Source organism: Eubalaena glacialis, chromosome 18 (assembly GCF_028564815.1).
Source record: "Eubalaena glacialis isolate mEubGla1 chromosome 18, mEubGla1.1.hap2.+ XY, whole genome shotgun sequence".
NCBI lineage: Eukaryota > Metazoa > Chordata > Mammalia > Artiodactyla > Balaenidae > Eubalaena > Eubalaena glacialis.
In genome coordinates, this window is record NC_083733.1 from 27,537,012 (window position 1) to 27,549,583 (window position 12,572).

The 12,572-nt window shown below is 43.9% G+C and overlaps 1 protein-coding gene across 1 annotated transcript; it reads left to right on the forward strand.

The window, feature by feature from the left end:
• Nucleotides 1-358: 358 nt before the first annotated feature.
• Nucleotides 359-12,360, forward strand: CFAP20 (cilia and flagella associated protein 20). Its single transcript, XM_061173301.1, has 6 exons — nt 359-679; nt 9,238-9,317; nt 10,030-10,141; nt 10,753-10,941; nt 11,312-11,422; nt 11,933-12,360. The coding sequence occupies exons 1-6, from the start codon at nt 596-598 to the stop codon at nt 11,936-11,938; spliced, it is 582 nt and encodes a 193-aa protein (XP_061029284.1). The 5' UTR covers nt 359-595; the 3' UTR covers nt 11,939-12,360.
• Nucleotides 12,361-12,572: the final 212 nt, after the last annotated feature.

Consider the following 12,572-nt stretch of genomic DNA (forward strand, 5'->3'; position numbering starts at 1 on the left):
TGCCTTTGTAACTCCTCCTAGCCCCTTAGGGGGCGGGGCCTGGCCTTCACGCGCTTTGACCCCACCCCCGCCAGGTTCCCATGACACCACGTAGCCGCTAACAACATAGTCTATAATCCTGTCTCCTTCCGCTTTCTAAAAGCAGCTATGGGACAACGATGGGAAAATAGTCCCTTGGCAAAGGAGTTCTTTTCACGAGGAGGCGGGACTAGGGCGGGGCTTAAGAGCGGAAGGAACAGGAAGTCTGTGAGCCCTGTGGCGGGATTGGGCTCAGCTCTCTCAGGGGGCGGGCTCAAGTGGGCGGAGGGATCCATCACAGGCGGCGGGCGGCCGCCGCCTCCATTTAAGGAGGGGAGAACGGCGCGGGCGGCAGTTGCTGTGGTTTCTGTGTTGAGGTGGCTTAGTTCTTCTTGGAGCTGAAGTTCACGGACGCAGCGTCCCGCGTCCAAGTCCAGCAGTCTGTGGCTACCGGTCGGGAGGTCAGGAGCGCAGCGTCCCTTCTTCGGACCAGGGCCGGCCCCCTGTTTTGCCTTCGCCACTTGGTGCCCATATTTAGGTCGGCTTCGGCGCGGCTGAGGAGAAGGCCGCGGGCGAGATGTTCAAGAACACGTTCCAGAGCGGCTTCCTTTCTATCCTCTACAGCATTGGCAGCAAGCCCCTGCAAATCTGGGACAAAAAGGTCAGGGGCTGGGGGCGGCGGCGGGGCGGGGGCCTGGGGCTGGGCCCGGGGTAGCGGGTAGTTGTGTCGAACTGGGGCCTGGGGGAGGCCGGGCGGTCTCTGCTGTCCCCTGTCCCCAGCCTGACGTGACTGAGGCGCCAGGTGGGGGCGTCGTGTAAGCAGCGGGGGGTGCATTGTGGGGTGGGCGTGCCTGGGGTTTAAGTGTCCTGCGGCAGTAGTGTGGTTAGGACAGTGGTCCCTCGCCGCAGACTTGACTGGGCCAGTTGGTTCTTCAGCCTCGGTTTCCTCATCTATATGGTGGGGTCGATAGTGCCCGTCTCACGGCATGAAAAGTGTAAACTCACGTGAGGTTGCTTCGGGAACGCGCAGATGAAAGGAACCGCTGTTCACTGATTTCACAAATATTTACTGATATCTTGTGTTGTACCAGGCACTGTGCTGGGCACTAGACACAGAGCCTTTGTTCCAGGCCCCCTTATAGAGGCACAGCCAGAACTCAGTTATGTTTGTGTTTCATTCATTTGCTCCCTTCCTCCCACTGATCCCAACCAAGCCGGAATTCGGTGGCCTTTGGCACCTGCTCCACACTCACTGTGACTTGGGGTCTGTACTCTGCCTTCAGTGGCTGATCTCCATTAGGGAAATTGCAAAATGGTGATAAAGTGTTGTCTGGGTTAACAAGCTGAACGCCAAGTACAAGCCTCATCATCTTTATTCAGGCATCCGCTAGATGATAACTTCCACTGACTCTGGGAGATGGTGACCCTGTTCACTTTTTGGAGATGTTGATTGGGGGCATGTGTGCCTAGCAATCTATGAGTTGGTCTGCATTTAATTACTTTCATATTTCCTTTCTCATGCAAATTCCCAGTCATCTGTACCCTTTTTTGAATATGAGTTAATATAAAGCACTCTACATTGGAAGACAGGTGATTTAGGGTATAACCTTAGTACTTCAGTCCTTCGGGGAAAATGGAGAGAGGTGGTATGTTGAATGCTGTTTTTATAGAGAAGAATGTAGGATAATCTAAATAAGCAGTTCATTGGTAATGAGGCCAAGAATTTTGGATATCATCTCAGAACAATTCCCTGTCTTCCCTTATCCACAGATGAAGGTTTGGAGCCACATAGAGATTAGGAGAGAACATGGACAGCCTTCTGCCTGTTGCCACTAGGGAATTCTGCTTTCTGAGAGCAGCTTTGGGGATGGTGTGTTCACAATGTCATTTTTATAAGATAGTTGAAAGATCTGAATTTAATGAGTTTGGCCTTACGCATGTGTGAGAAATCTGACCAGCTCTCCTCTTTCACAGTGATTCTGTCCACAAACTAGAGCTAATGCCAAGAGTTACTTATTACCCAAGAGAGCAGTTCCTTAACTGTTTTCCTACATTTTACTGAGTTTTTCAGTTCCATGGTTTTGTTTACATTGGAATAAAAAACACTTTAAACTCCGAAATTGTACCTCTACAAAGAGAACCCGGAATGAGTGTACCTGGGAACTTTGTAAAGATGATGGCTTCTCAGCTGTGGCTTGACTTAATTTTGGACTGTCCAAAGGCAAGGAGAGAGTGGATTGTATGCCAGTTGAACTTGGGATTGTAACCAAAGTGTCGATATGAGGCAATTGATATAGAGAATGGGGCTTGATCTAGGAGGAGAGGTTTTCAGAGCAGGTCAGAGAACTTACCAACACAAAGAATTCCAGTGGTAGAGAGGCCTCAGCATTTCTATCAGGTGAAACTTTGATCAGAGTTGCCCCATTTTAACCCTTCCGGGCTTGATCTTTTGTAGTGTGTTTTATTTTTCAAATGCAGCTTTTTGAGTAGTCAGCATGTTTGCACACGGAATATAAAAGCAAAGTAACCATGGTGCACTGTGTCCCTTAACAACGCCACTAGAGGTCGGATGGTAGGTACCCTAATGACATAAACCTGTGTGAAAACATTGTTAGATCAACTGGCAGGGTTACATGGAGTAAATTAAGCGGACATTTTGGCAAAGAAAACCTTTAGAGGAACATTCATTTTAAGCAAAATTCTCATAATAGTAAAAGTCAATTATATGTTTCTACTCTTCTTGTTTAGACTAGATTGAAAAGTGTTTATCTGTGAATTTTTCCCCCTTGAGGCAAGAGAAGGAAAGGGAGGAAAAAAGGGAAAGTTTGGGGCCAGATCCATAGGCTTTGGTGTATGTGTTCCTTTACTCAGCTGTATTATAAAGTCCTCAGAAAGTGTTGGGAATCCAGTCCAGAAGGGGAAACACTGGGAACTGATATTCTTATCAAAGATTTATTGAGCAACAGCTAAGTGACAGGCATTGTGTAGATTTGGGGAGATACAAAGTTAGGGAAGAGAAGACATTTTCCCCACTCCCATGATTCCAAATAAGGCAAAGTTGTAATAAGGGCAAAGTTTGATGGAGGGAGGGAAGGACTGTCCACATTTATCTAGAAATGACCCTGCCCTCTGCTAGTAGGTACATATTGGCTATAAGTGCCTGTTTTTAGTTGTTACATATTTTGATTTCACAAAATTTTACTATTCTTCTTCCTGAGTTTATGGAGAGAGAATTTCTGTTATTTGTTTACGCTGAAGAGCAGTCTTGGAAAACTTAGGTTTGGCTTCATTTAGGCTCTGTGTCTCCTTATGAATATGAGGAGTGAATGCCATATTCATAATAACAGTTAATTTGCAAATTCATTTTGGGGGTGTGGCTACATTTGCAATACCTGCATTTATCTGACACTCTGAAGTTCTCAGCACCTCCTCCCATCTCATCCTTCAAATCTCAGCTTAAGTTCCCAATGAAATAATGTTTATGTCTCCTTTGTGCTCCTGTGGCGCTCTATATCACGCTGAATGGCAGTTGCCTATTTATTGTATATCTCCCACTAGACTACAGGTTCCTTAGGGGGAAGAATAGTATCTTACTTTGAAACCCCAGTGCCAGAGTGTGGTCAGACACCTTGGATTTGCGTCCTGGCTCTGTCATATGTCCTGTGGTGTGTAACCTTGGGCAAGTACTCAACTACTCAGTTCTCTCATCTTGTAATCCACCTCCTTCTCATGGTTATGGAGATTAAATGAAGATGTATATAAATGCTTAGCAACAGTTATGGCACACAGTATTAAATAGGGCAGGGAACTGAGGCATTTGCTCAAGAGTAAGTGAAAAATTTATAACTGAGCCCGATATTCAGATGCCTAGGAATAGGAAGTACAGTAACTCCAGACTTCTGAAATGAGAATAATTTAGTCAGTGTACCATGGCTTTCCCAATCCAAAACCTTAACATGGCTCTAAGGCCACACAGACTGTGGTCTGGTACCTGCTTAACTAGTTCTCCAGGTTGACGTCCCACAGGATCCCCCTTCTAGTATTGACCTCCTACTGAACTGAAAGAAGTCTGTTCTCTCCCCGCTTTAGGCTTTTGTACTTGCCGGCCCCTCTGCTGGGACCCACTCCTACCCATCTTCATTAGTCTCTACGTCTCAGCGCAAAGGTACTTCCTCAGGTTAAGTTAATTTATATCCACTTATAGAACCTCTACTTCCTTCTCATCATACTTGAAATTAGCTTCTCAAGATCTGTATTCCTGGCTGGACGGTAAGCTTCCTGATAGAGACCTTTGTAATTTTTCAAACCAAGAGTTTAGCAGAAATTAGGGATTTCTTAATGCTCCCTTAACTTCTGGGATCAGCAAATACTACATTATTAAAGGACTTTTTATGTTTAATGTAAACATTACTTCTGGTTTGTAAAGAAAATACCAGGAGGTTCTTTTCTCACTTACGCCTGTGTAAAACATGTAACTTTCAGACTTTACTGGTAATACCCTAAAAGTCTACTACATGAGACTGTTAATTCATACAAGCTTCTCTTTCTTTCTGCTGCTGATCCTCCGCATTCCCAAACGAAATATTAGAACCAGAGTTTTTGTGGTTGTTGCTGGAAAATATTAGATTCCCATTCCCAGTTCCTAATTTTAAAAATGAACAAAGTCTCTCTCCAGAAGAAAAGTTCCCACACCTTAACTTTTAATTAACAAACCTTGTTGGTACATGTTAAATTTCTAGTAGTAGAATTGAGAGCATTTGGACATGAAAGTACTAAAACTATTTTTTTCAGATTATCCCTGGGTCAATCTGAGGATGTTATTCATTTTTCCAAAAAATAGCTTTTACTATAATTGGGCAAAGGCCTGGGTTTTAGTTACACTTGCCCTTTCAAGGCATTCTTAGGAAGAGACTGGTTAGCAATACATATAATTGTCCTTACTTTAACTTAAAGGGCTGTTTGTAAATGTCCAAAGTTGCCTGTCTGCTGTTTGGATAGTCCCTGTTAAGTGCCGCAAAGGGAGAGAAGCCTTTAACCCACTGGAGCCTATAAGGCCCAGGCCTTGAGACAGAGCTATGCCCAGCTCTCCCCACAGAGGTCTCCCTCTGCCTGTTTTCTGACTTAGAGCCCAGCCCCTAGCTCAGGGCAGAAACTTTCCTGCTGAAATGGACAGCTCTAAAGGCTTAATGTAAATTGGAACATGTGTCATTAAGACTAGGATGCCAGATGGCTGAGGGCTCAGCTGTCTGCCAGGATAAGTGGGTGGAGCCACAAAAAAGAAAGGTGGGAGTAGGGAACGGATACAACTCGTGTTATTTTTAAAGCACTTGACGAAATACAGAGTGTTGGCCAGCTTCCTCCCTATCCCAGTAGTATTTCCCCCCTATCCCAGTAGTATTTCCCCCCTCAGCTTTGACCCTCCTCCCTGGGGCTTACATTGGGGGAAAAAAAAATCAGTGTTCTTTATTAGTTGTCCCAGCAACCATGGAAAGCCTGGGAGAGTGATTGCAAAAAAGGGCTTGAGGGTTCCCTTCTTGGTGCCTGCAGAGGCTGAGAACCATTCTGATTGTTAATTGCCAGTAGCCTGGGTTCTGAAGCTTCTAAAGTAACTCCACCTCATAGTTGGGGCTGGGGGGGGGGTTGGGGGGGGGAGGAGTTCATGAAATTTAAGAATGTAAGATTGGCTTTATTTATTATCATTATTTTGGAGGAATAAAACACTCATAGGCCACACTACAGGAATGTGTCATGAAATTAAAAAAATTAGCAAGTCAAAAACAATAGGCACTTTCTAATTTAGAGAGGGAAGTAAAATAAAACCTACTTCCACCATGTGCAATAAATGCTGACCAGTTCATCTTATCTTCATTTCAAAGCCAGGCCTGCCTAGTGGCCTCTGAACTGGAAGAAGCTAAGGAAAGGAAGTTGATGCTTTCTGAGTCCATGTGTCTTGTTATACATGTTTGTCAGAAGCTGGACTGGGGAGGGGCTTGCTTCCTGGAAGACCTTTACAACTTAAGGCAGTGACAGCCAGATTGCCAGGGTGGTTGGGAGGCCTTGCCCCAAATTGTCCACCTGTCTTTCTCCGTTGATCGTAGTTTTAGAGCCTAGAGAGAGGTTTGGGGACGTTTCCCACCCATATCTCTGGTTAATTGCACCCCCGGCCCCACTCCACTCTTCTTCCAGTGAATTTGTATTTACAGCCCTTTGAACTTAATAAAGAAGAAAAATCATAATTCACTAAGAAATCAACTTAATTTGATTTTAAAGCTCTGGCAGCTTGTGATATGAGAATACTTTTCTTCTTTGAGGACTGAACTTTCTCCTTGGGCAAAGCTCTATTTAGACTGTTCTCGCCACTAGGCAGGTTAAAACTCTAGAGAGACTGTTGGGCATTCCTTCGAAAAAGCTGCCTTTTCCCCCTCTGGGTTCTCATGTTTTACGGGCTACGTTAATTAATTTTTTAAGAATTAAGTTTGTGAGTGTGGTAGTTTGTTGTGAAAGAAATTTCTCTTAAGTTACTGACAGTCCAACTGAAAGTTAGTTTGCCCCTGGGACAGACGTGTAAGAATACACAAAGTCTGTTTTGGCTTTTAGTCTGTTGGCTTGTGTGTGCAGTGTAAGGCATTGTTTTCTTCTGTAAAGACCTGAGTAGTCACATTTACTGGAGTGCTATAAACTTTGAGACGGGCAGAAGGCAAATGTCCTAACATTTCCTCCCTGTGAAATCTGGCTGGGTTTTCTGGAGCTGAGGGAGGCTTCCTGTGACTGTGGTCGGAGAGACCTTCCAGGATGTAAGATCTGAGGTCCCACTTACAATGTTGGATAAATTGCAACGTGTTGCCTTTTAGCAACAGTAGTCTTTGGACCCTAATTACTTAATCCTTTCAATTTAACCATCTGTTTGGTTTGTTGCATTTGGTACCTTTTTAAGAAAGAATGAAGTTATAGAGAATAATTAGTGGTTTGTTATAAAATTAGTGTTTGCATCTTGTTGGGATACTGTCAGCTCTTATCAATGTGTGTACGGAAAAATTTCTTGATGAATTCCTCCTTTACCAAGAAGTCTGCATGATTTTCCACAGCAGCTGTGGGCTAGCAAATAGAGGAGGAATATTGCCACTTTGGGAGCATTTATATGGGGAATGAGGTGGGCAGTGTTGGCATGTGCTACAAGTCTTTGTGATCCAAGTCTTTGTGCTTTTAATCTCCCTTGGAAAGAGGCCCAGAATTCAAAGCAGGAGGGCATCGGATGTCGCCAGCTTTGTTTGAGAAGCACTTCAGTGTGATGTTTGTGACTTGAGAATCCAGAAATGCTACACTGGCAGAGATCTGGGGCCCATCCAACCAGTATTCTGTCTCTGACAATGGGTACCAAAGGATGATTTGTGGGAAGGCATTCTTTATGCTGGTAACCTCACTGGCTTTGTGATATACCCTAGGATCTCTGGCTTCCCATAATAGCCCATGGTGGATATGTTATTCAGGAATTTTTAAAAAATCCTTCTTGAATCTCTTCATATGTGCCAACTCTTAGGGTGACAAATTCCAGAAGTCAGCAAATATTTGAATGCTTAGTTTATGCCTAGCAGAGTACTAAGCATTATAGAACATATAAATGATGTTTAATACTTGGTCCTTACCCTTCAGCTTATACTCTTTTGAGGAGACAAGACTCAGTTGCATCTGGCAGAAAAAGATGGGCAGTGATATCAGATGTTACCTGGGGAATACCACGCACACCACAAGTGGATCAAATTAACAGGAACAGAGCACACAGAGGCTGATGTCTAAAGACAGAATGCCATATTATTAATAATTGTGTTGAACAATACAACTATCAGACTTAACGTTGTATTCTCTCCCCATATGCAAGTCTCATGGAAAGCCACATGATGAGTTGTTGAATATGACAGCACAGGCAGCCCTTTTCACTATACCTAGAAAAAGACCACATGCTTGTCATTCTGATGCATCTGGTTCTAAACCTGGTTGATCTTTTTCATGTGTTAATACATTCAGCCCTAACAGTCCAGCCCTGTCTCAGAAGTGCCTTTGCATGTCTCTGCTCTGTCCATATAAGGTGCTTGGGCGTAATGCTTGAAGATAATGTGCTTTCCTAAATATGTTTTGAGAGGAGGAATCCATATCGAATATTGATTCCTCTCCATCATATTCCTCCTACATATGCAGCAAACAATGCAAAACAATATAGGATGAAGTGCTAAATTATGTAGTCTAGGCTACATGAGCAAGAAAAATGAATCAGAGAGAAGAGAGGTCAGTGTAGAGTGAAAATGCTAAAGAAGGCTTCTGTGTGTGGCACAGATGGGGCTTGAATTCATACTTGAAAAAGTAGAAACTTGGGGAAAAGAAGATAAGGAAGCATGAAGTAGGAGTAAACCTGGGGTAGTAATACGTTCGTTTTTTGGTTGCTACCCTCCCTCTCAGTGACACTCAGCATTTGGCCTTTCTGGCCAGAGAACTATGTGAGGCAGTGTAGGGCAGTGGAAAGCCTGGTCATTAATCCTGCCCCTCTTACCTAGGGTCTGTCATCTGCACTCCCTGAGTGTCAGTGTCCACGTCTGTAAAGTGGAAACAACACCAACGACCTTGCGATTTTTGTTGTTGTTGTTAGGACTGAGCTCGTTGTTGTTAGGAATGTTCCTAGTGTATAGTAGACGCTTGGTAAACGTTGGCTGAATCTAAATTGAGTTGATTTCTTTGGGAAGAAATTTGTCCTGATTTATAGATTGCCAAATTGCCTGCAATTCCTGTGGTGGTTGATTGGGCCTTGTATAGAGGTAATAGCATGGCTTACTTTCACATAAGCTTTAACATATGGCGTCACAGACTTCTGTGTTATGCCCCTTGGGCTACTGTGGTTTTCTTTAAAGCAGGGGTCCCCAACCCCCGGGCCACAGACCGGTACTGGTCCGCTGCCTGTTTGGAACCGGGCCGCACAGCAGGAGTTAAGCGGCGGGCGAGCCGGCAAAGCTTCATCTGCCACTCTGCATCGCTCGCATTATCGCCTGAGCCGTCATATCCCACCTCACCCCCAACCCCGGTCCGTGGAAAAATTGTCTTCCACACAACCGGTCCCTGGTGCCAGAGAGGTTGGGGACCGCTGCTTTAAATAGTCCCATTCAGCTTTCAAAATCTTAACAGAGTTATTTGTCGATATTTCAGTACTAACCAGTTTAATTTCCTCCCTTGTAGGTACGGAATGGCCACATCAAAAGAATCACTGATAATGACATCCAGTCCCTGGTGCTAGAGATTGAAGGAACAAATGTCAGGTAGGTTGCCACTATGTTCTCCCAGAGACAGGGAATGCCAGGAGGTAGTACATCATAGAGGTTAATGGCATGGACTGCAGAGTCAGACTGCCTGGTGTGAATCCAGCTCTGCTACTTGGAGCTCACCTTGGGCAAGTTACTTAATCCCCCAGGCTTTAGTTTCCTCACCTGTGAAATAGGGATAATAACAGTACATCTTCCTTATAGAATTATTGTGAAGATTAAATAAGTGAATGTGTATAAAACACTTAAAACCTGCTTAGCACTTAGTCAGTGCTGTATAAGTCTTAGTTATTACTATTTAACCCAGATGTGTTTATGTGGAGGTATGGGTTTACAGTAATCATCCAGTGGGTGGCCAGGGTAGTTTTCAGTGTTACAATGGTCTTAGTTTTGGTTTTCTATCATTTGATAGTTTCTTAGACCAGAATTAAATCTTTTTTCACTGGAAGAACTTCCATATCCATGGGTCTGGCTTTGTTTTTCAGATATTTTATTGTTGATGTCTAGTGCTATGTTAAGCTTTTGTTTCAGAGTCCAGCATTTTTTTTAACGCATTAGCTTAACTTAAGGGTTGAGGGATCATTGGATGACATATCTGGATCTTTTAGATCTGCCTTCCAATTTATCCTCTTGGACTGAGTGTTATGGCTGTGCATACCACAAAGGAAAAGATAAGTAGTGTGTTTATTGGTGTTTCCTCTTTCTACAGCACCACATATATCACATGTCCTGCAGACCCAAAGAAAACATTGGGAATTAAACTTCCCTTCCTTGTCATGATTATCAAAAACCTGAAGAAATATTTTACCTTTGAAGTACAGGTAAGTGTGTGCACATGAATCTCTACAGTCTTGGCTATACCAAAGAGGTGTCCTGTCAATTTATAGGAAAAAAGTGGCCGCAGGAAAGTATCTTTATCCTTTTGTATGTATTCTTTTCTGCCTCTGCTGTATACTTGATGCAACCATTATTATTATGGCATAATTTTGGTATTATCAAAGTTTAATGCCAAGTTTTAAAAGAAGCAGTAAGCATCTAGAAAATCTAATCAATAGCTACAGGAGTTCAAAGCTTGAGGGTTAGAATAGTGTCCATTTGGGAAGTTACAATTTAACACTGGGCTATTGTTGGTCTCAAGTCTAGCTTTTTTAAGTTTTCAAAGGGAAGAATGTTTATGGAATCATGCTATGGTCTGGGGGCCTGATGCATGTGTCATATGTCATAAGCAGCTGGTGTTGTCTTGGCAACAGACAAGATAAACTAGCTACTTCCGGGCCGTCTGCATCCAGTGTGACCTGTATCTGGTTTGTTTATTCTCCCTTGGGTCTCAGCCTTGGGAAACCAGGCTGTGGGAGTTTCAGGTCCTTGTCTTATCAGGGTTGTTTGCTTCTTCCAAGATGGAGTTAATGTGATTCTTCTCTATATTTCATAGGTACTAGATGACAAGAATGTGCGTCGGCGGTTTCGGGCAAGTAACTACCAGAGCACCACCAGGGTCAAACCCTTCATCTGTACCATGCCCATGCGGCTGGATGACGGATGGAACCAGATTCAGTTCAACCTGTCAGACTTCACTCGGCGGGCATATGGCACAAATTACATTGAGACCCTCAGGGTGCAGGTACTGGCTCCTTTTCCAGATGGAGCCCCAAATGGGAGAGGGGTCTAGGCTCTGTTTGTTACTGGCTTGTGACCCAGGTGACAGAACAGTGTGGGTTTCTGGCTAAAGTTCCCAAGTCACTGTCCAGGGGGCTTTCACCTCAGAGAGGCCCAGGACCTACTCAGGAATCTGCTCAGATACAGTGGGAGAATACAGCAAGTAAAATCTCCCTCTTGTCAGAATCTACCCCTAAGCCACGCTGAGGAGATGCCAAAGAGGTGAAGCTTTGACAGCACCATGCGGGGGGCTCGAGGAAAATCAGGAAAAGAGGAAGGACAATCATATTTTGTGTCTTATTTTAAGAGACTTATTTTAAGTCTTGCATCCACAGATCCATGCAAACTGCCGCATCCGACGGGTTTACTTCTCAGACAGACTCTACTCAGAAGACGAACTGCCAGCGGAGTTCAAACTGTATCTCCCAGTTCAGAATAAGGCAAAGGTAAGCCAGCTTTCCTCAGAGGAAGGCCAGACAGTGAGTTGGAGAAGCTGTGTCCCTGGAAAGTGCTCTGTTCTACAAGTTCAGCTGCAGAGCCTCTCTCTGTTGACATGGAGTATGGAGGACTTTTACATCATAAGGTCTTAGGTCTTCTACCACCAGCACTGAATCAGGAATGATCCCATGAAATGTTCTGTTACTGCTGTCTCACCTCCATGAAGTGACACTGTCCCTCCTGGGGGGCATCCTGCTGCTTCCTGCTCCCAGGCCTTCCTTGCAGAATATCTTCATCTGAACCTCTTCATCAGCCCCAAATTACTATCAGCTGATCTGTCCCCTCTGACACGACGATGGGTGCTTACATGCCTGCCCACTGGTGACACATATGCATCTCTCCACAGTCCAGCATCCCCTTGAGTGTCACTAGAGGTAGGGGGTCAGTGGCACTGACCGTCTGTTTTCTAATAACTTAAACTGATGCCTTTGTTCTGTTTTTTTTTCTTTCCCCTCCAGCAATAACTCGAATGCAACTCAAGGGATAGACCCTGGATGTGACTCTTAGTTTAAAAAGGAAACTATCTGGAGGACAATGCAAAAAACAAATATTTATATTAGTTCACTGTGCTGCGGTTCTTTTACCTACTCCTTGGCGTCCCTGGTCGTGGCTACCAGTGACCGTGCCGTGCATTGTAAGTACAGTGGGGCATAAGCTGTCCTTTGATACATGAATGCCAGAGTTTATCTTGCTGCCTGCCTCGGTGTGTGGGGAGATACATTTACAATGAACTTACAGAATTAAAGATGTCCCGTAAAGGCAATTTCAGACCGATATTTCTTCCTATGGTTTGTTCTTTGTTTTATATATTATCTAAATATATGTATATGCTGTGTAATACTCATAATCCGGAAATGAATAAAATGTTATATTCTTGGTTTGTAAATTTGTTCTTAGTTTGTGTCTTTTTTAATGGTGACATTTCTCTTTCTTTATGGTATGAAAATAGAACTCTTTCCAAAGAACATCCCATACATTCATGCTGTGAAATGGCTTACAATAAGCACTTGAAGAACAAGACATCTATAGATACTGATTTAGAACAACTTCCAAGATAAACTAAATGGAAAGAAACGGAATAGTGTATCACCAGTAGAA

What these genes read in the sequence shown, in the direction of transcription:
- CFAP20 (XM_061173301.1), top strand. Translation starts at nt 596, where the DNA reads ATGTTCAAGAACACGTTCCAGAGCGGCTTCCTTTCTATCCTCTACAGC. An exon ending in TGCAAATCTGGGACAAAAAG is followed by an intron (nt 680 to 9,237) that starts GTCAGGGGCTGG and finishes CCTCCCTTGTAG; the next exon opens with GTACGGAATGGCCACATCAA. An exon ending in ATTGAAGGAACAAATGTCAG is followed by an intron (nt 9,318 to 10,029) that starts GTAGGTTGCCAC and finishes CTCTTTCTACAG; the next exon opens with CACCACATATATCACATGTC.